Source organism: Pangasianodon hypophthalmus, chromosome 25 (genome assembly GCF_027358585.1).
Source record: "Pangasianodon hypophthalmus isolate fPanHyp1 chromosome 25, fPanHyp1.pri, whole genome shotgun sequence".
NCBI classification, from domain to species: Eukaryota; Metazoa; Chordata; class Actinopteri; order Siluriformes; family Pangasiidae; genus Pangasianodon; species Pangasianodon hypophthalmus.
This window is the reverse complement of record NC_069734.1, coordinates 8778344-8802873: the sequence shown is the minus strand read 5'-3', so window position 1 is coordinate 8802873 and position 24530 is coordinate 8778344. Positions and strand designations below refer to the sequence as shown.

Here is a 24530-nt window from a genome sequence, read left to right as displayed (position 1 = left end):
GTGGCAAGTCGGTACACTTTGAAAAACTGTTTTTAAGCTGTGTCACAAAACACATGATGTAACTGCACACAATGGGGTCAGATCCCAGCCAACAGACTAAGCTAGCTGGTTAATATCAGCTAATTAATTAGAAAGTTATTACTGGCTTGCAGGAAATTGAACTGAACTTTAGTGAATTTTGTTATCCGATTGGCTTAGAGCCAGTTGCCAGAGCAAGCCTTAGGAAACACTGGCAAGAAAAAGCAGCCTTAGATGCCATGAGGAAGAATCCTAGAAAGGAACCATACTGACAAGGGAACCCATACTATTCTGGGTGACAGTTGGATAATACATCATTACAAAAATAGTCATATAGAGAAAAGGCAAAGAGCATAATGGTGTTGAAAGTGTATGCAATTCTCATATGGTATAATCATATTGTTAATAGTCCTGGGATGAACATAGGATAGTCCTTATGATTCTTAAAATGTGCTGGTCTCCAGTACCAAGGTGAGGTTAATAAATTAGGAAGGTGAGCCTTAAGCATTAACTGCTTTTGGGAAGTCCTAGAGAAGCCGAGGTTACACATGAGGAACCATCCATGGCAGCAGAAGGTGAGTCACAAGTTCAGAACATTCCAGATGAAGAAAGTAGAGGGACAGAGCGTGAGTATTGAGGATACCTGCATGATTCATCAGGATGAATCATGCAGGTTCAGTGGACGAGAGGAGTAGTAGTGTGCCAGGATCTGACATACAGCTCTACAGACGGAAAGGACAGATCATTACTTATGCTCTTATCCTACAGTGGTTTAAAAGGGTGTACATTGTAATCATAGCACATGCAGGGAGAGTTGGAAGGTAACACAGGCATAAGAGCACTCTAGAACAGCAATGTTCTGCCACTCCACCATCAACAGCATCAGAAAAATTCACTTTACCAAAACACTGTCCCCATACCTTTACCTAAAATTCCTGACTAAATGGAAATACTGTCTTGTTGGAATTAAGTAGGAGGAGGTTACTCAGTATCTAGTATCTAATGTCCTGTATATATTCCTCAGCTTGGTGTCTGTGAACAATGCTGAAACATAAAGCTGTGTATCATCAAGCTAATGCCATGTTTATAAATAAGTGTAGCATATATAAAGATGGTCCTAGAGCAGAGCCTTGTGGAACACCAAACTTTACTTTTGGATTCACAGAGAACTCACCATTAATTACACCATTACAAACTGATAACAGTCCGTCAGATAAGATTTGAGCCTGGCAAAATCTGTTCTTTTAACTCCAATTAAATTAGTAAAATGAACTCAGTGCTTTGGATTGGGGTAAGTGATTTAAATTATATCAAATCTGAGTCATGAGTCAAGACTTAGTTTAGGGTATGCACAGGGAACAGACAGTAATTATTTACACTGTACAGTGAAATTACTAATTTACACTTCCTAGAGGCCATTAATGAAAAGTCCTACACTGTAGTGCAAGTGAAAAACTGAAGAAAACATAAATAAGCAAATAAAAAAAAGTCATACTCTGTATTTTATATCTAATGTTTTCAGTTTAGTCATGAACAATTACATACTGTTGTGCTTCAATATCAAAATAAAGTCTATTTATAGAGATATGCTGATCTAGAGGTAATGAGGTAGTGTAGTTTGAAGAAATTTATGATTTATGAACTTTTGAATCTGATTTAAAATTTGGTTAAGGAAAAAAAAAAAAGAGTACTAGATTTTTTTCTTCCTTGACTATTTTTCTTGTAAGAAACTCAACATTACGTAGTGTAGAACATAGCATTCAGTCACTTGAATGGGGTATAAGAGGTCAGAAGGCAAATCACTCAGTCAATAAATCTGGGAGATTTGAAATAAAGGTGAACTGCCATGAGTGTACATTTAATGCTGTAGTGAGGTGAAATGTATAAAGTACTATTCAAAAGTCTCTTTTTTTAGTACAAATGTTGTTATATATGTTTATTTTATGACTTCTACATTATTGCGTCAATATGAAAGACTTAATATCTTCCAATATTTGCTTTCCCCCAAAAAATTAAATGTTACAGAAAAATGTTTTTCTGTCAGTAAAGAAAGCAACATATTATATGACGGACCAATTTTCAGACAAAAAACATTATGAAGGCTCCCGAGTTTTTCATGCAAAAAAGAAACGTGTGACAGTTAAAGTCTCCAGCAGAACTGTGGCAGATTCTCCAAAATGCTCAGTAAAACTTACCAGTTAATCTCCTTATAAAACTGCGCAAACTGTACCTGAGACTACTATTTATAAAATAAAAAGGCAAGGGTTGTAACACCATATATTGAATTTGTTTAGTTTATTATGGTTTACTGCTCTGTGTAGTATTCGTTTTTAGAAATGTTTAAAATTGCAAAATTTTTGAAGGCACCTTTGCTTTACAGCATTTCTTTGCAAGTCTTGTGCATTTGGAAATGAGGAAGGGATTTAAATTAGTATCTGATCGGGGTAGATTATCTATGTTTTCTATATCTATGCCAGATGTCATTGTTAAATTGATGGTGTATCTATTTTTTTTTTTTTCTAGTGGAACCAATTTTTTACAAAATTGTGCAGAAATTCAGAATAGGGCCCTGGTGGTGTGTAAGTAGACTTCTTTTTAGTCACTACATTGATTATATAAATAAATATAACTACAGCTGCTGCTGCCCCTAAAGGCCTAGCTAATTTTAAATGTAACTAACACTACATCTTGTTGAACTTTCCAGGCTGAAAACACTACCTGCATTAAAATAGTGTGAAGACATGATTTGAGACAGCTTGTGAACACAAGTTGTTCATTACTGGGAGATGCTTTTTATCTGTTGCTTGCAGGCGCTGGAGCATGAAATGAGGTGCAAAACGTGTTTTTTTTTTTCTTAGACAAAACAGATTTTAACGTCTTCACACGGGCATATCAACGTTGCAGCTCGTCAGATTTCAGGTCTACAATTTTCAGAGCTACCCAGAACATTAGCAGCTGCAGTAATTATGTGGCAAATGAATAATTGGGATATTTCGCATTGCCCCTTTTGTTCAGGTTGATTTGATAGATGAGGCCACGCTCTCACAAATACACGCCATTCCATTGTTGTTGTTTTTTTTTTTTTCTTTTTTTTCAAGATGCATGCTTTGAGGACCTGAGCAGTTGTTGTGATTATAAGTATTGTCATGCTGAATGTCACACCTGTTGCTCATTATGAGAAGTTCAGAAAGAGCATGCGAGCAGTAATGGCAGAGAGAGAAAAGCACAGCGGTGTGTGTAATTTAGTGTTCTAGTGTTGAGAGTATGTTGTTCTCATCTCCGAGTCCCTGGCAGGGTATAGTCTCTTGTCTCGCTCTCTCTGCCTCCTTTTCTATGAGTTATTTTCATTTCCAGGAGAACTTCCTTTAGCAGAATACAATTGCTCTGAAAAACACATCGCATTCAGATACGTGAAGCGAAGCCTGATGGAGTATGTGAAGAAGCTACCTTAATTTATGGTGCTTTCATGTTTGTAGCATTCAGTCGGTTTGAATCAAACTCTGTTGTGGTTTTCTGTATGGTGAGGTTTGTTTGGTCAGGTAAGAACACCACAGTCTCACTCAAGCGAGACCATCGGAGCCATATGGTTGCAGTCTGGTTCCAAGCAAACTCTAGTATGGTTTGATTGCACTGAGAAAGCGATTCCACCCTCAATCAATCCAATTGCATGAAGTAAACTAAGCGTGCTGTGTATTTTGGATTGCAGGTGGTATTTTTATGTTGATGTGATCCGCTAAATTGAGCCAAATGAGAGAGGTGTAGTATTGCAGAAATGCGATGTGTTCTGGATATTTGGATCAACAAGCAACCAGTGAATCTTATGAGTATGACTGTAGCCATACAAGCCCCGCGGGCAACATGGGCAGTGTGAAACCACACCAAACCAAATAGCAAACAAAACGCATGTATCAATTTCACTCTGATTTGGACTAATAGGTGTGAAAGTGCCTTTAAACAGCATGGAGTGATAAAACCACAGCCATTGGCTTTGTTTTTTTTTTTTTTTTTTTTTTGTGTGTGCATGTCATCTTCTTTCTGAACAATTGCTAGGATGTCCCTTTGTGCCATAGTACTGCCTCTGTAGGCTGTCTTCCTTGTGGGAATTGTGGGTATTGTAGGTTCAATTCCTTTGGGTTTCACATAAGGCGGTGTTTGGAAATTAACACTGAGAAAGAAGCGGACTTGCACTACAAATACAACCATTTGGAGACAGCCTGGAGGATAGAGAGAGACAGCGACAGAGAGCCAGAGAGAGAGAAAGATGAGCCAGAGCCAGCTAGCATGATTAGATTTTCCGTCAACTAGCTATGGGCTGTGTGCAGATCCCCGGCTCCCATGTGTGGGCTTCTGTTACTCCGTCTCGTCTGGCGATATGAAGCCAGGGCTGATCGGATGTCTCTGAGCTCTGATGAAATGAGACCTCTTTTTCGCTGGTTAACCTCACAGGTAATGCATGCAAATCACCTTCTTAGCAAGCATTAACACATGAAAGTGGCAGTTAGAGGCCTGTGTGCCCTGTGCTGGCCACACTTTGTATGGTAAATAGAAAAGCCTCTGGGTCCCAGGAGGACGGTGGAGCGACAGCTAGAGAGCACTGGGAGTTTAGCCAGTGGTGTTATTGAACATTTTAACCTTTACCGTCTGTGTGAGGAGGGCTGGACACACTGCTCTTGATATAGACGTTGGAGCAATTGCAAATTAGACAGGGGGATTTACTAAGTAAGGAATAAAACGTGGTGGGGCATGATGTGCTAGGAAAATAATCATGATGTGGGGTGATGTACCACCCTGAATTTGATAATGTATGTGACGTTAACTTATTAGAACAAGCACGTTTATATAAACCTGTGATTTGCCTTGCACCCAGAGTGAGTATCAGATCGGCTGTTATAGACAATCAGTCAACATGTTCTGACCAATCAGATTCAACAGCGCTGTGGTATAAGAAGGGCTACTATAAGAGGAGTGAGATTGAGTCACTTTGTTGTTTTCTGTGCTTGAATTTGCAGATGCTTAAAGTACTTCAGCCACATATTCAAAACAAATGACCACATTTCTCCAGTTTAAAGAGGGGTAAGAAATGACTGATAATAAATAAATAATTCGTGACAGCACGGTGGCACAACAGATATCTTTGGCACCCAACCTCAGGGTTCGACCCTGAGCTCAGGCTATTGTCTCTGTGGAGTTTTGCATATTCTCCCTTCCGCTCCTATATCATGCCAGCTCGTTTTATTATTTATATAATTTTTCACATTTTCATTGTACACTACAGACAGTATGAAACCAAACAGGGGTAAGGTTAAGGTTTTAAAAAAATATGTTCACAAATTAAGTCAATTTGCCAACAGCCAGCAGAGCACAATATATTTACTGACATCTAGTTTAAAAAAAGAAAGTTTCTTAGAAATATTCTGTTAGTTTGCTGTGATCCACATATACGCTAATGCATTATATATTAATCCTCCATGCTCTCTGGTGATAAAAATCTGCTATATTAAGCAGGTTTAAATTATTCACAAAAGCAATTTAATACACTTAATTTTGTTTATCAAGGCTTAAAGAATTAATAGCCTGAATGCTAGAATTAGGTGTGTATTAGGGCTATTAGGTACAAACTGCAAAAACAAATATATGGGGATAGGGATATGTTGTGCACCTTTGCTGCAGACATTTAGGCAAATATTTATGTTCTGTTGAGAAAAAAAAAAATCAGTTAATGTTTATGGTAGTGTTGTTCATACTACTACTACTAATAATAATAATAATGATAATATTCACAAAAATAGTAATAAATAAATAAATAAGTAGTGCAGGATATTATAATTATTACATTTATAATTATATATGTGTATATGTGTGTGTATGTATAATATATATACTGTGTGTATGTGTATGTATATATATGTATATATATATATATATATATATATATATATATATATATATATATATATATATATATATATATATATATATATATATATGATACACACACACACACACACACACACACACACATATATATATATATATATATAGTTTTTCTTACAAGCTGTGATGTGCTGTCATCCAATCTCACATAATTCTTCCATATTACACGTAGTGTTTCCGAGATTGGCTTTAGATCCACTACAACCCTGACCAGGATAAAGCACTTACAGATGAATGAATGAAGCAGTTACTGAAGATGAATAAATGATTTTTTTTTTATTTATTAACGCCTGATGACAGTGGGAACTCACCACTGTGTTCAACCAGTTTGCTATAGTTTGGGACAACAGCAATACTCCAATATATGGTTATTATTATATTTTTACTGGTCATACTGTATATTAATATAAAGTGCTGTACATGATATTACTGGCTTTGCTGTATTGCTCACTCATCACATTATACTTGCATTGAAAGTAAAGCAGAGAGAGAAAGATAAAGCTTCAGAAAACCTCCCTACTGGATGGACTGTATATGCACAGTGACAGTCTCATCTCACTCCAGGCAAGGTGGGCTGTATAACGTCCATGTGGTGCCTCAATGCCTGGATTCTGCACCACAGTGGAGCATTAATCAGCCATTTGAGCACTAATCTAGCAGGTCCTCTCAGCAGCCGCATCATGATGTTAGCTCAACCTGTCACTGCTCTTCCAAATATCATTAAAGCAAATGGATTTCCTCTAAGGAGGAGAGAGGAGTTACATATCCAGTTAGATTTAAAGCTAAGGCACAGTCTCATCTCTCACTCTCTCTCCCCTGTATATCCTTTGCCCTCTATGACTATACTTATCCATACCTATCCACTCTGGCTAGATGAGAACCGTTCAGTCACAGGACAATACACACCTCGTAGCAGGCTGTTGAAAAATTGCTGTTGAAGCACAGAGCACAGGTTACGCTTTTGCTGTTTATGTGCTTTAAGAAAAAAGTGCAGGGTGGGATAAGCCCTCGAGTGGCTGCAGTGGCAGGAGATGAAACCAAGTGTGCTGATGAGGGTGTTTGCTGTTGTATGACTTTTACCTGAGAGGATTGTGAAGTCGTTTTGTTTTGTTTTTTATAGGTTTGTGACTATTGTTTGCTGCTCTGTATGATAATGCTGGAGCGTAGGGCCTCTTTCAATTTCTTTTTTTATTTCTCATCCTTTCCACGCGTCTGATCAAAGCACAGCATTGATTGAAAGAACCTCTTTTTAGTGGATGCTCTCTTTAATGCCCTACTCACTCTATACATTTTTCTCTTCCTCTCTTTCTGTCCCAAGTTGCAGTCATTCCTGCAGGTGAACGTTACCCAGGTGCACGTGGACGAATGTGTGGCGGTGGACTGCAGCGGAGGGGGAGGCTGTATGAACAGGCTAAGTGTGAGCGAGAGGCCCTCCGTGGTGGATTCAGACAGTATGGCTCTGGTGTCAGTGACACTGGAGTCCACGGCTGTGTGCAGCTGCTCGGCTCGGGAGCACCTGCACCAGGGCTGCTCCACCTACCCCAGGAACCCCTGCCACAATGGAGGAGTGTGTGTGGATACGCAGAATGGATACAGGTTAGACAGTTTCCACAGTGTGTCATAGTCTGTGTGTGTGTGTGTGTGTGTGTGTGTGTGTGTGTGTGTTCAGCCAGTCACATGTATAATTTTGTGGCATAACCCTGGAATATTGCTAAATTGACTGGGTGTAAGATTTTTTATTTATTTTTTTTTTTAAATACTGTTGATGCCTGGATGCTTTTTCTGTGGTCAGAAATGACACACTTATGCTAACATGGGTGCATTTACATTATCACCCTCTGGGGCCCTGCTTTAGCATAAACACAAGTGCAAAACAGTATTTACCTGACTTTGAGCAAAGGCTTAAAAGGTTCTGTAACAATTCTTACAACCAGAATGTGTGAATGTGCTATTTATCCTGTGTATATTAGCAATGAGAGTGTGTGGTATCCATACACTCCGGATATGTACTATGCCCAGTAGCGCTGTCCAGTTCACAAACAGCAGAATATTTTTAAATAAATGTGACTACTGAATCACCATTTGAAAGACTAATTCATCCAGTACTACCTTCCTGTTAAAGCTTTGTGATTCATTTAGGAAGATTCTTTTATTTGCAGTACTGCTATTAGTGCAAAACTCAACCCTTCCTTCACAGATCCATAGATCAATCATGTCAAACATGGTACACGTTTAAACACATAAATTGAGCTATGTGCCGTCTACAGACTACATAGTGAAGCGTAAGAAAGACAGGCTGCAAACTTCAGAAAATTGATCATATATATTATTAAGACTGGCCTGTGGCCTAGGTGGGCATTAGCCAACATTTAAATTATGTCATTTAAACACTCTGGCTCATTTATTACATTCAATGGAGACTTTTTCCTCATGAAATAGTGCATTATTTTTTGCTAATATTATGAAAAATAAATGGCAATTATTTTTTTTCCAATTTTGTAGAGATCTAGGAGATCTGGGCAAATTTTTTTCAGGTGATTTAGAAATTGCTGGTGGTTCAATTACATCGCTTCATTCAACAGTGTAGTAGCCGCCAGTCTACTTGGCAAAAGTTTTGATTATGAGCATAAAAGCAGAGCTTAAAAGCGAAGAGAGAGGGAAGAGAAAGAATTGCACAGGGCAAAGCTCCAATGAATAGATATACATCTGGTCCTTTTGGTACCTCGTCTCCCTTCACTCCAACAATCTGGCTGGTAAGTTGTAAACTATCATAATTAGCTTATGATGCACCTACTAATTAATAAGTTTTGTTAGTGTATTTAATTATTTGTCACTATTTCTATTTCCTGAAAGGAAAGCATGTTAAATGGCCATCAAATGAGTGAGTAAGCTAACTGGCTTTGCTGTTATTTGGTCATGGCCATGCCAGTTTTTTCATACAGTGCTGTGATTTTTTTTAAACTTTAACATGAGACATCAGTGCCAAAATAGTGGAATGGGTGCAAATGCCAAGCAAATGCCAATTAATCTGTGTGAATGACTTGTTGCTTAGTAGCGATCCTGCTTTTCTGCTTTGCTATGATATTATGGGATGTTAAGCAGGTGTAGACAATACTACTGGGCATAACAGGGCTACCATGTTATGTAAAGCTTGCACAGGGGCACCCTGGTTGGTGTAATATGCACTGTAGTGATGTGCAGTTCACAAAAAAACAGAATATTTTTAAATGAATCTGCCTACACTGAATCAAAAGCTGATTCATCCAGTAGTACCTTTTTATTAAAGATTTGTGATTCATTTAGAATGATTCATACAATTTCATACTTATGTACAGATAAACTCAACCTTTCATTCATAGATCCATAGATCCATCGTGTCAAACATAGTGCACATTTCAGCACTGAACACACGTAATCATAAAACATTCACACTATACTTTTTCACATTATCCATTTTTATTTATACATAGTACCTATTGTCATTTAAAATATAATAAAACAAAACAGTGTTAATGAGTTAAATGTTAATAATTTTAGTGTGTTGTTCTAAATTACTTTATGAATTATCACTAATATACAATATGATGTACATTAGTATGATCAGGTGTGGACAAACTATTAATTCATTCATTTCGTGCCCAATCCTAGGTTTTGGTTGCCCAGTAACGTAAATGACTAGGCTAAAAAGTGGTAGCCAATGTAATTTAATAGCATGTGGTGAGCTCTTTAGCTAGCTAAGTGCATTAATACAGCTCACTATATGTTATTACATTACAATGGCTACCACTTTTTATGATAATGTCGGTTGTGCCCTCAACAAAAAGTCAGCACGGCATTGGCCAATGCTTCCGCTATAAGCTGTGGTATTGTGTCTTTGCGTCACATGTAAAATGTATTATTCAAGGCAAGCTAGTCTAACTAGCTAGCAAGTCTTTCTCTCAATATGTTTAAAATGGCCAGGTGACTGGATGTTGTGCTAAATGACGGCCTTGCATTGGGTTTTTGTCAGTCTTTCCACATACCTGCGTGTTCTTCATTCTTAACTGCTCATCTCTCATCCATTTATGCTAATTAATTGGCCTAATAAAAATCGCTCTACCGTCACACTATAGTTACAGCATCGAGGTAAGTCACACCACTGTGAAGTGCAATATGTTTAAACATAGCTCCAAAGAAAGGAATTAATGAATTTAAGGGGTTATTTTTACACTCTTGTCCTGGTTGTTTAGCCTACTTATCTGACAAATAAGTAAAAAAGTATAAAATAAAAAAGTATCCCGAATACAAAATCTGTTTGTCCCAGGCTCCCAGGCTACTGATTTGTCCACTCCTAATAATGAATAGGATCAATAGAATGTGTAGCAAATTGAATTACATACTCATATTAAAGACTCATATTTAATTCATCATGAAATATAAAGAGAAAAGGAATTAGATGATATAAACAGGGTCCTAAAGTGAAAACTCACCAAGTGCACAAGAAAATCAAAAATATATTTGTTGTGAGGTTTTTCAGTGAGTTAATTATTTCTGCCAATTAAAAGTAAAAGTAAATGTGGAATATGATTACATAGAGGGAATGAGAATGAATTTTATTAGATATTGCTAAACAAAAAAAACAACTCGATAATGCATTCATTATAATCGTCATCCCTTTTTCTAATGTCCACATCATGATCTCCTGCCTTATTTTTTTGCACTTGCCTTGCGATCAGGAAAACAGGGCCCTGTAGGTTTTAAATGTTCACAACTTTTTGGAGAATTTTGTCTGCGTGTGGCAGAGAAAGTTCAGGAACCTTGTGGAACCTTGTGGAAGTTTAACAACCAAGAAACATGTTTTTAGAATTCAAAGATTGTGCCTTGCTTGTATCTAGAAGCACATTAGGTCACTAGCTTTGTATGTGTTGCAGATTAACAGACTACATTCATAAAGTTTTAACTGGAGTCCTTGAGAACTTTGCTGAAGGCCCTGCTTCAGGAATCGCAGTATGATTTCAGCTGCATGGATTGGAGTTAGAGGGCTTTGTTCTGCTGGACAAGTGCTCATGTGCTCATGGTCAATTAACACTACTTGAGCAAAAGGCTAAATGCAGCATATTAGAAGCTGGGTCTCTGTACAGTGTGATGAAAGAGTGTGATGAAACAGCATGAAATAGTTAGCTCTGAATGTTAGGCTTGTTCCCTTCTTTCTCGTTCTCATGCTCAACGGCATCTTCGAGAATGCCAAATGACTCAAGTTCAAGTGAACTTTCCAGATAGATCTCATCCAATATTTGTAAGGCTAATCCTCTCACTACTGAGAATTCTTGCAAATATGAGGTGCGGCAAGCTTTTCCTCTGCTTGCTGTTCAATTCAATTACCAAGGTCTTGCACAACTATTGATTTTCCTTACAGAATAACAATACACTGCGAGAGGGATGGGGGAAAGGTGATGGATGGGAGAGGATTTTTCTTTTTTCTTTTTATTTTTTTTTCAGTATGAAACTTTAGTTAATAACTAAATCTCCAGTGTCACTCATTGGGTTGCTGGCAAACAGAATATAGTTCACATCTTCAATTTCTCATTAGAACCAACTCTGGGAATCTGCTTTCTATGGGGAATGATGTGAGATTGTGCAACAGGTTGGACTTATTGCCTGAGGGAGCTCCGTTCCTTCCTGATGTAATTGATCTCATTCAATTATGTGGAAGGAAATCTATATGAGTATGTGAGAGATTTCATATTTAATGTGCTTTAGTATTTCATTGGGTGTTGTACATAGTATGGAATGAATATAGAGGGGGGAGAAAAGGCAGCTTACTTTCTGTGGTAATGATGCGAAATGTTTACAAATGCAGTATAATTAATATCCCATAGGGTCATTAGTCATGCAGAGCAACAAACACATCATCAATATCAACTAGTCTATTCTAGAGAGCTTGTTTAAAATTAAATGCCTTGTGTTTGATTGCTGCATAATGTATTAGGTGGCAATCAACACTTCCTTAAACACACACGTCAGCCATGCCTCGCCGTAGCAACTTATTCATATATTCCTGCTCCAGTATATAGGTAGCTAAATATACAGCCCAATAATGACTAATAACTCAGTTAAGAAAAAAAGGAAAAAAAATTAAATCAGTTATGGTCAATCTGAATCAATTTTCAGATCGAAAGTGCTATATAACTGGGTTATATAGCTCTTTCTTACAAGAAATGGTGGAAAATAGGTTTCTCCTTTGGTTTCTGGTGGTTTTGTAATGGGCTATGATGATTAGTAATGGTATTGTGTGTTTTTGAAATGTGTTATTATCACAGTGTAAGGGCCCTAGTGATTTAACAGGTAACTTGTAATTGGATTTAAAGCCATTTGATGGATTTCTAATGGAATTGTCCCACATGAGTCTTTTATAGGGGTCTTTTATTGACATAACGGATGTCTCTGATATATGCATACTGCATTTCAGAATATTCCACTCCCACATACCTACAGGTAATGTAGGAGTGAAGTATCCTTTAGGCTACAGAGATTACAGAGACTTTCCAGGTTTTGAAAATACCTGTGTTACTGTACCGCATTACCATGTGACTTGAGAGCTTGACTGTGTTTGCAGAGAAGAGCTTATTTACCGGTAGACCGGTAAGTCTAATCATATGTCATGAAGAGCACAAACTTTACGCATGAAGTGGGCTATGCAAAATATGTTTAAAAAAAGAGCTATAAATATTTATTATACATCAGTCTTAATCTTATAGTGTAGTAGTAGAGGTGGGCTTGGTTAAATTATGTTGGTGCAGAACATCTCATACAGAGTATTCGAGTGAAAGTTCTGATATACTGATATGAATCATAAGCTTGTATGCTCACTGAGAAGTATGTAATTTAAGATGTTACAGAACTGAAATATTTCTTATTCTGAAGATATTCAATAATTTAGTTCAGACTACATTTAAGATGTATGTGATGCAGATTTCTTTTCTTTTTTTTTTTCTGAGTTCAGAGTACATGTGAAAGGTTCCTTCATAATATGCAGCCTTAATTAAATTAATTGAGATTGACAGAAATCTTGGTAACTAAGCACAGCCAGTGATATCTGAATCAGCACCACTTCATACAAACAAATATGAACACACAGATGTACACACATGTTCTCATCCCATGATCTGTGATAGATGGCAGAGGATAACAGTCATACTGCCATATCTCATCTGATTAATTAGGCAGTTGAACAAACAAATGGAATACCACTGGGAAAAAAATCCATATTCATCAGCAATCTGGAGCTGCTGTTCAACTCTGCATCATTTTTTTTTCTCTCTCTCTCTCTTCATCTGTCTTTATGGGAGAAACTAAAAACCATACGAAAGGTATGTCTTAGAATACTATTCCAACATACTATATGTCCCTGGATCCTGTATTTTCTTCTTTCATTTTCTTCTCAGTTCTCAATTAAATAGAGCAAATAAAGGAGTGAATGGGACTTGCTTGTTGTGTGCTCCAGAGCTATTTGTGTCATGAACCCAATGTTAATCAAAGCTTTCAGCCCTTCCTTTACCTATTGCTTGGTGTGGATATTAAGATGGTGTTGCACATGCACACACGCACACACACAAGGTACACAAGTTTTTTTCCTTAGTCAGGAGTTACTTGGACAGTATCTAATTAGGGTGTAAATGATTTTTCACACACTGTCTGCAATTACAGTCTGGAGTTACAGTAAAAGTCACACTTGTTTGTGTCTGGCTCTTGCAGGTCCTGCGTTGTTGTAAATGTGCAAAACATGGCAGCACATTCAGAGAGCGATTCCATGATTGCACTGCCTTTTAGCCCTTGGAACTCTTAAACTTTATGTTCTACCATTTGTTCAGCACTCAGTGTACGAAAACATGCATTTAACGAGTCAAAAATGTTTTAACCCATCTCTGGCAACAATATTTTCATTTGTATAATTTTCTGCTTCATTTGCTCTTAAATTAGTAACAGGATTGATTATTTATTTATTTATTTATTTTAAGCATAGAATTAGCAAATGCACAAAATATGGTTAACTAGCATGCATGCTAATGGTATGAAGACATTAAGGACATTTTTTTTTTAAACAAATGATTTACTTTCAATCATTTCTATATTTTGAGTAACAAGTCAGTGAATATCACAGTGTCATTGAAAAAAGGAAAAAAAAAAAAAGAATGTGAGAACATTTTTACTTCTTCCCATGATCTTTAGGAAACTCAGATGATGCAACTTCCTGTTGAACATGTGACTTGTGAAATATTCCAAATATTTTAAAAGAGGGAATGTGTTCAGGTAACAGAGTAGAGTGAATGTTGTGGGACACTAAAATTAAAACTACATTTAAATAACCTATAATGGATGACATGGGAAAGGATGTTCCAAGCATGAGAAGTTAAATGAATTCTAACATTAATGCAAAAGTATGAAGTATGTTAATGATTATACTATATTTCAAGTTGAAGTGCTTAATTTTAAGTGGATATGCAAAAATGCTCTTTTCTAAGTGCTGTAGAGTTTTTATTACAGTTATTTATCTAAAATATTCACATAAGATGTAGTGAAATACACTTCACATGTCTATAAAATGTCCTTAAATGTAATTTCAGTGGGAAACAGTTGGCACCCCAATCATGGAATCACTATACACATTTCAGTCAGGGATTTGTAACACCTTTTTTGTGGCATAACCAGTGATTCATAAGAAATATAATTTTATTTGCATAACAATTGATTCAGAAACCTGTAAATTGGTTCTTTTGTATCAAAGATTATTGGTCCTGGCCTTCAGACTGTCTGTCTGTATTCCAAAATTGCCAATTTCCTCTCAGGCCTTCCTTTGGAAAGACACTGCCATGTTGTTGCTGACTGAAGCATTAAAATTTGTAACTACTAAAATGAAACCTACAAACCCAGTCAGTCCAGGTTAACCTCAGTGGGTCCTTTTACTGGCGTGTTCCTTTACATTTAAACACAGGACAGGGGGAGCCTCATGACATGATACAAGTCTACAAAAGTAGTTTGGAGTTAAGATCCTTGGAAACCACACAACCAGCAATAAGATTGTAATTATGATTAGGACAGTTGATGCTACAGTTAAGCCAAATATTAAGCTTTTCATGGTCTTAACAACAAATCATTGGGCAGAAAATTAGCAAGAATTAAACAAATAGATAAAGGAACTTAGTATAGGATAGCTTTTCCATTTGATTTCTTTAAATGTTTAAGCCTTGTGGCCCTTGATGGGCTGCATCAGGTGTGGCAGATAACCAAATAATGACTAATCTTTTAAGAAAAAAAACATCCAAGAAGATATTTTTGGAAAATTTGTACACCCAGACATGTGTTAGTTTGAATATCATTAACTATTAATAAAATATTAATATATTTAATAAATATTTTAAATATTTTCATTATTATCATGATTTTACTTTTGCATATAAAAAGACTATATATTTCCCTGTTTCTAGCTTTTCCCCAAACAGTTCACTGCAGCAAAAGTAAACGAGCAAATGGTGGCACAGGAGCTCTCAGGAGTGCATGTGTTTAATTCTTGCTACTTTCCTGACCAATGATTTGTTGTTAAGACCATTAAAAGCTGAATATTTGCCATTTTGGGCTTGGCCCATTTTTTGCCCAGGAGTGTACAGAAATAAAAACTACAGACTTCTTTTTTTTTTTTAACTGAAATGTTTCTCTTTTGCATCTGTGTCAACCACTAGCATTTAGCATTTCAAATAGTAAACTGGTTTGTGTCTGTTTTGCTACGGCACATAGCTCTGCAATTGACTGTGTGAGAAACTCACAGACTGTAAATAGACAAACTGACTGTTTTTATCACCACATTTGTTAAACTAGCTCCTTACACAACATGATCTTTATAGGATTAAAAAGTAAATAAAAACATTTCCATGTCCTTTTGGTTAAATATATTAATGTTTCTTAAGGTTGAGGTATCAAAGTATTTTATATAATGAAGAATTTACTTGAATATCACCCAAATACACCTTTTCTAAATAATATATTCATTTTAAGACAACCCTTAACAAATAAATACTGTACTCTTTGCCAGGTGACCATCTGCAGCAATGATCACCAAAGTACAGAGAGCACCCACACAAACCAATGACGTTTCTTATCTCATATTTTATAACCCTTGCATAAAATATGACCCTTGGATTATGGGAAAAATATTGGAACCTTGATTTAGAAAATCAACTTATCAAACTTATGTCTGTTTCTTAACTGTAGCTGTCTCAGAATTTTGGCCCTTGTGCACAAATTGGGATTAGAAGCAACAGTTTCCTGTGGTGGAGTGTAACTCAGTGAGGCTTTCTCTCCCTACTCTTGTTACCTGATTAAATGGTACTGGGCTGATTCGCAATGTTGGCAGTTTCTGAGGCTTTCACTGAGTGACATCAGCCAGAAGCCTATACATGACCAGCAGGATGAAGCAGTAGCAGTATATCCCAGTGGACTTCCTGCATCCAGTGCAGTGCACACTTCAGATAGACTCATCGCTGCTCTTCTCTTATGTGCCCTACCTGAAGCACAGATATGAGCCTTTCAGAAAGAGATAACCAGACAAGACCTATGCTATCACTTAGCAATAACACAGGCACAATAACACAATAACAAGACCTGAAAAGAACACCTGAACATGGTCGAGTAGTTGAGAAATGGCATTCAGGGCTTAAAGAACAACTTGTACACTCAGCAGCCACTTTAATTAGAAATGCCATACTAATACTAAGACTGAAACGTTACTGTGGACTTCCTGTCAGCTCAAACCAGTCTGACCTTCATCAGCAAAGTGTTTCCATGTGCAGAACTTCCCCGCAATGGATATTTTTTGTTTTTGCCAGGAGCTAAACATGCTGGTAAAGAGTAAACGGACTGAGTTTAGGCCATCATGGTTGAAAGTAAGGCCTGGATTCTATCAAGTGGCCAAATGATCTGATTTAGTTTGTGAGATTTTCTCAGAATTGCTGAGGAAACACCAGCTTTCTAAACACCTCGCACACTCACTCACAGAAATCTGTTGCTTTGAAGTTTGTAGTGTCTTTTGCTGATGACACTGCTGTGTACCCTGAGGCCAAGACTTTGATTATCAGCTTGGGAGAATGACATGATCTGATGCCTTGGTGGCTCTTGTGGCTCAATGTTGTGACATTTTAAACCTAATCTTTGAAACCCATGACCGTTTTCAGCATAGTTGATGCTTATCAAATACTGGTGACAGTGCAAAGATTAAATGGCATTTTGGCAGCAGTCCCGCTCAGTCTAGCTTACCCTCTATTTTTATTCTCTCTTTCTCTCTCTCTCTCTCTCTCTCTCTCTCTCTCTCTCTGTCTCTCTCTCTCTCTCCTGCAGTATTTCTAAGCTTTCAGCTTTCCCTCTTTCTGTCTTATTCACACACACCCTAATACATATACAGTTACAGAAAATGTTTCATGACAACTGTTGTGTTGTGACACATTCCAGGCTGACTTACTGTATGGTACAAAGTAATGACTGCTGACTTTGTAGCTCAGTGTGCGTCTGGATTATAATGGTGATTATGTGACGTGTCAAACAATAAAGTCAAAGTCACTCTGTGTAGGGTGAGACATACACATAACTGCCTCATTATGGCATCAACAATCTTGTAAGCAGAAATAAGAAATGCACATATTTAAGGGTTAGAGAAAATATCTCGTTACAGTGTAATGTTTGGCTCTGTTAAAATCACCATTATGTACCTGTTATACAGAAGATTTTTATGTTGATGTTATTAACACCAAGTGCTAAGTACAGGAGACAATTTTAAAAATGCTGATCTTTGTTCAATTTATCCAATTTAACCCTCAGTTGACAAGCTATGTCACATTAATAATCATTATATTACTCTGACATACCCAACAGATAGAGCTACAAACTCATATGTCTTGACATTCTAGTGTAGGTTAGCTCCAGAATCTTTAAAGACAACCTATGTCAACGCTTGACTCAGTTATATCAATTTATCATCAAAATTGGGAAAAACAGTCTGTATGACAGCAGAGTAGCTTTCTGCACCCAGAAATAGTGTCCCAGATCTGGGTAAAATTTGGAAGGGCATAGGTTTGCTAATGCCAAGTCACCTCACTGTTGACTATGGTATTCCCTGGCAGAGCTGGACAGTCTGCTAGGTCAGGATGCACTGGCTTATGACTTTCCTCACTGGCTATCACTGATTCTACCCACACCGTACATAATTCAGCAATCAGACGAAGTCCTGCTTGTGGCCCCAAAGTGGCCCTCGAGGTTGTGGTTTCCACTAGTGCTCTCACTAGTGGGTGGAACACCTTGCCTGCTTCCTCCCCATACAGATTTGATCCCCCAGAATGAAAGGCAGGTTGATGGCTGCAATCTAGCAGTCCAAGAGATCCCTCTGAATGCAAGAACCCTTAGTGTAAAGGCCTTGTGTGCTCCCAGGTGGAAAGTGTTTCATGTATGATGTGCACGCCATTATCTGTATCCAGTGCACTGCCCAGTTCTTAACGTACTAGCCTTCCTACAGGGACTGTAGTCCCAAAAGTCCCTGTCTATATTGAAGGTGCATTGTAGCACACCGCAGCACTGTGGACATGGGATCTCAGGCTTGTTAAAGGTTTTTTTTTTTCCTGGCTATTACTTCACCAAAAAGAGTGGGAGAACTACATTAGATATCTTGGCAATAAGCTTGCCTTGCCTGCATGTGGTGTTGTCCAGATTATTTCCAGAATGACAATGACATTGAACCTAGGGTTTCTGCCCAAAGTAATATCATATCAGCTACTTTTGTTACTTTTGTTGACCTGGCAGTGGTTGGTGAAGGGGTATCTGCTGAGCATTCCTTTCTATGTCCAGTACATATTGTATGGAATAGGACTGGTTGGTGGGAGCTCCCATGTCCAAACAGAGCCTGGCCTGTGGGGTGGTGGATGTCATTACCTTGGCCAACAAGTGAGTCAGACATCTGGCCCCTACTGTGACATGCCACTCTACAGGGAGTCTTAACTCCTCATGGGCATTAATTAAAGGGTTCTGTACTGCTGGCACCTGGGCATCACTCTGTACCTTCTCATGGTTCTACAAGGGCAACATTATCACTCTCAGTGGAGTGAGTGTGGCAGTCATCTAAGAACACCTTTCCAGTCATTCCTAAGTTGGGTTGGTTTATGACGTTGTCGTACAGGTTACCAAGGTGATTCTTACTGCCTCTGGTGGGTAGAGTGGCTAAAATAGAATGCTAGTGACTTATGTAACTGTGGTTATATACACAGCAGGTAACCAACAGTATTCCATCATTCAGAACCAGTGCTTACCAAACAGAAACAGAAAGTTCTAGCAAACAATGGTTGCTATTTATATCAAACACTGTGTTATATAGTACCTTTTTATGAAGGTCTCAACATGTGAGCATAAGAAGATAATCAGTTGATTCTCACCACCCCTGGAGGTTATCTGGTGTTCACAAAACCGCAATTGCATAAGTTACTAGCAGTCTCTCCTGTCTAGCCCATTTGCTCTATCTCTGTAGTATTCTCGTTTTCAGCCACTCTGATGGTCCAGTTCCGCTGTTATAGCTTCTGTCACTTGAATGTATTGCTCTATGACTAAACACTCCATGCAAAATACCTAAGCTATCCATCACTGGCCATGTGTGAGAAGGTTAAGATAGACATAGACTCTCACCAACACCAGATACTGTGGCTGAAGTGTAACCTGACTCTTAGTCAAAACAAGAAGTTGGCTAACCCAAAGTCAGAGTGGCTTTTTATGAAACCTTAGCTTAAAGCCATGCCATCCTCCAGACAATTCCACCTTTTATTGTATTGATTGTAGGGTGAAATGTCGCCTTATTGCAAGCAGCCCAGCCCGGTCTCATGTCCTGGATGTGTGTCTGGGGAGAGAATTAGCTGCACTGGGCTGGAAAACTATCTGGATTGGGTTCTTCAAGAGACTGACATTAATCAATGTCCCCATATTAGGAATGCAATAACGGCATATTATCACAGTAAATTTCTCTGCTGGCGCACATTAGAATTCCATTCTCCACTCATACCCCCTGTCATGCGTGTGATGAATGCTTCGTAAATGGTGCGAACGCAAGAACAGTCTGAGGCATCCTAGGCCTGCAATAAAGTCTACTATAGGGTGTAAGTCTGGACATCTTGCACTGTGCTAAACTTTTCATGAAACGATTCATAGTGCATTCCAGGTCGATCACCTTGCCTTTATTCATGGACAGCTTGCATTGTTGCAGGACTACCATTGGTTAGAGTGTATTGTGGCCCTGCTATTGTAGTGCTCACATTGTCCTTTTCTTATATAACTGGACTCTTAAAATGTCCTTTGAGTTACCTTAGTTTTTGATACAGGCTCTTTTACCATGACATTACTCAGCCCGATAAAGGGTTTGTTTTAATTGGCTGAAAGTACGACTGACTTTGTGAAAACTTCTTACATGATGCAAACCCCTGGGGTGCTTTCAAACTCGCCCACTTGCACATCATTCCTTATAAATATATTTTTTTACATTGTTGTTTTGTCTCTTGTCTCCTGCTTCAGCATATTGTGTTAGTAAACGCAGGCCTATCTTTGATTAGCAGGTGGCGTTATGGTGTTTCACACGCATTGACTCACCTGAGTGAAGTTTGCTCTTGCATCAGTTAGACATGTTAAGAAGCCATCATTTCACAACATTTCCCTTTCAATCATGTGATCAGCGATGTGCAGCTCAGAGAGTGAGTGAGAGGGAGAGGGGCGAGAGAGAGAGCAGGGTGACACATTAAAGCTTGTGTCTCTAGAAGCCAAGCATTGAAAATGAATGAGCGAAAGAGAGAAAGAGGAAGTGATAAACCTGAAGGAAGAGAACAGCAAAGCAAGAATCAGTATTATTATTTTTCAAAAACTATGATTGGACTTATCAAAGTGACACGAAATAAGATGAAAGAGAAAGAGAAACTGACAAACTGACATGACTGATGCCACACTGATTGTAGTGCTTGTGGAACAGCTCAACTGGAATCAGTGTATATATTTTAAAAAAAAAAAAAAAAGATCTGACAACTAGCTTGTCTCTACATATTTAAATTGCATTGATGTTAGTGACCCATATGGTGTTTGTGTATGGATGATGTGTGTTTGTGTGCATTTGTATTTACATGTGTGTGCGCGTGTGTGTGTCATGACTACTGACCACTATTTCATGTAGAAGCACACTATTTTACACCATATAACTAGAGATTGACTGTCTCATCCTGTCTGCCATGTCTGTGTCCTCACACCAGCAGCTTTAAAGCCCCAAGGAGCTTAAAACTATAATTGCTTTCTAATTAGGTATAAATGTTGGTCTTGTAGGCAGACAATACACATGTACAATACCAAATATGAATAACTGGTGACTTTTCGATGTCTGACTGTACTTCACTAGTATTTCTCTGATGTTATTGTGAAGTGGGTGGAGCTAATCTTGGGTGAAGGTTGCATAAGATGCAAACCATAAATGCATAGTAAATGCATTGTAATTCAAATGTAGTGAATAAGCAGGTAAAATGGCTTATCAGTAAAAATAGTGTAACTAATATAGTAAAGTGATATGAAATAAAACACCAGACTAGTTTACCTTTATGGCATTTGGCAGATGCCCTTATCCAGAGTGACTTTATCAGTTGAGGGCGAGGGCCAAACAGTGGCAGATGGACAGTGCTGGGTTTTGAACTCACGACCTTCTGAACAGTAGTCCAACATGTTAACCACTGAGCATTTTTTGTTTGTTTTTTATGTTTATATATATATATATATATATATATATATATATATATATATATATATATATATATATATATATATATATATATGTTTTGCTTTTTTCTTCTGAATACCAGTCTAGAAGGCTAAAATATGACTCATAGAAGATCTATGATCATAGAAGATCTACTAATGTGGTCTGTATTAATCATTACGAGACACCAACTGCTGACACGTGCCCCAGACCTGAACGAATTATTATTGTTTGCTCTGTCCCAGCTCTCAGTTTGGAAAATCTGCTATATAGCTATAAAGCATCACAAAAATGTAAAATAAAATAAATACTGTTTAAACCCAATATTTAGAATTTCGGAACAGCTTAAATAAGATTTGGCTTTCAACTGAGCAAAATTGAAATCAATTTTCTTAAATGATGTAATAAAAACAGTTCTTGGCATTGAAGTCAGACTTTTTCACCTTGCTGTTTTATTGTTATTGTTATTATATATATATATATATATGTATATATTATTTGTGTGTGTGTTTTTTAGATGTCAGTGTCCGGCACAGTTTGATGGACCTGAATGTCAGCAGACCAAGCATAGTTTCCATGGCAACGGCTATGCCTGGTTTCCTCCCATAAGGCCATGTTTTGAGAGCCACCTCTCTCTGGAGTTCATCACGGAGGTGGCAGACGGTCTGCTGCTCTACAGCGGCCCGCTCGCCCCATTGCAACCCTGGGAACCTGAGGATTTCATGGCTATAGGTAACCTACACAAATTGTCTCTACTGCAGAGAGATAGCGAACGTCAGGGAGCTGGAATGATGGAGAAAAATATATATATATTTTTTTTTAAATGTTGTACCTGTGTTGCCGGAGCAAGCAAAGTTTCACCAAAGTCCACTTTCTAGAGGTCCTCTTGCCTACTTGCCACATTCACGGGAATGCAGTTTTTTCTGCAGATATTTCTGGGAATATATCTGATCTCCATTGGCAAACATTTTATTGTGCAATTTAAATAATTTGTGCTGTAAAGTCAAAAGAGGTCAGATAAAAAAAAGACTTGCCAGTTATACATGAAAGTGGATCTGTTTTGGAAAGTTTTCTTTTTCCTAAAAGGAAAAAACTATTTAGCAAGAGAAAACAAAGCCTGTAAAATTTGATCTGTTTGATCAATTTGATGAGCCCTTAGCTGGTCGACTGTCACAAAAGTAGCATTGTAGCCAGCTACTACAGCACCTGATAAAGCACTGTAGCCATGTAGCACATACATATCTGTTATAAATGGATTAAAATATGTGTCATTGTTAATATGGTAATTATATTTATTTAGCATTTTCTGATGGAGTCTCCAGTGTCAGCGCATTGACAACGAGAGGTAAAGCTGTGGTTTTCTAGCATGGCAAAGGTTTTAGGATGGAGGGATTTCTAAATCTAAATCAATCGATGCTGTCTTATTAACTTCAAGAGAGAGAAAAAGAAAGGCTGGTGAATGACAGTTTATAGCTGTTATAATGTAATTAATAACAGGAACTAACTTGTTTCACAGATTTTCCACAACATTAAACGTAACTATGAATGGATGAAATGATGTGTTCTTTAGTTAATACACTTTTTTAAAAAATTTGTTAATGGAAAATAATCAGCCTCAGGGTGGTAATAGTAATATCACAGCATTGTTAAATTTCTCAAATCTGATTGGTCAGCAGGTGTAGGTTACCTTTATATAGCAGCACAGCTGTAACAGGTTATATATTATATATAACAGGTTACATAAAGTGTATATATATATATATATATATATATATATATATATATATATATATATATATATATATATATATATATGAAATTCTGGTGAGGTAAGACTATTTATAGTTGCTATAACAGTGATAATGGGAACTAACTTGTATCATGACATTCCACAACATTAAATTAAATGTAAATATAAACCTTTAGAAAGCACAATGTGTCATTCATTAATAAATTTTAAAAAATGGAATAATTGGCAAATTGTTGTGGTGTAAGCAGAATAACACATTTCAGATCATGCTGCTAAAAGACAATAAAACACTTTGGGGTCGTAACGTTATGTATCACACCACCCCAGCAATACTACTGTGGTATAACAGCATGATCCGTCATGTGTTATCCATTACATAACAATAACCTTAAAATACACAGAAAATTAAAAATTGCCCAGAGATCAGTAGAGACTGAGCTGCCCGTTCTAACAGATTACTTGAAGTATAAATCAATGAGATGCGTACTGTTAAAAAAAAAAAAAAAAGTACCTGTCTTTAATTTCTAGCGTGCATAAAGGAAAAAAGATATAAATAAAGCTTGCATTTCGGGAGAAAAGATTAGACACGACATGCAAGGTGAAAGATTTGTGGCATCTTGTCACTAGATAATAATAATGCAATGTGTTACGTGAAAAAAAATCCTCCTCAACCCTGTGGATGATATGTAATTTTACAATTTTTTATTGTTCTATTTATACTTCTATTTTGTTTCCATTTGTTCTCTCGTTTATATTTATGTTAATTTATTTGGTGGTAATGTGGCTTTTATGCTAATGAAGAATTGTTAAATTGAACTAAAATGGATAGAGAATGTGTGTGTGTGTGTGTGTGTGTGTGAGAGAGAGAGAGAGAGATTGACTGAGTGTGTAAACTCTCCATCCACCTTCAGCGATGATTTAATGTTTTTAATATAAAAGTTTGAAGACTGAAACTCTCGGGGGAGATTTGCTTAGCCAAACAGCAGTCCAAAAACACAGGAAAAAAAAGAAAGTTACTGTGCTTTTGTGCAGCTGAAACCCAGT

At 37.4% G+C, this 24530-nt stretch overlaps 1 protein-coding gene across 2 annotated transcripts in view; it reads left to right on the top strand.

Moving 5' to 3' along the window:
- si:ch211-186j3.6 (neural-cadherin) overlaps positions 1-24530 on the top strand; it is a 238787-nt gene that overhangs the window by 153569 nt on the left and 60688 nt on the right. For both annotated transcript variants that reach the window (XM_026937517.3, XM_026937518.3), the window contains exons 22-23: positions 7271-7548; positions 22254-22468. In XM_026937517.3, the coding sequence (XP_026793318.1) occupies positions 7271-7548; positions 22254-22468 (493 nt within the window). The remainder of the gene's footprint in view (positions 1-7270; positions 7549-22253; positions 22469-24530) is intronic.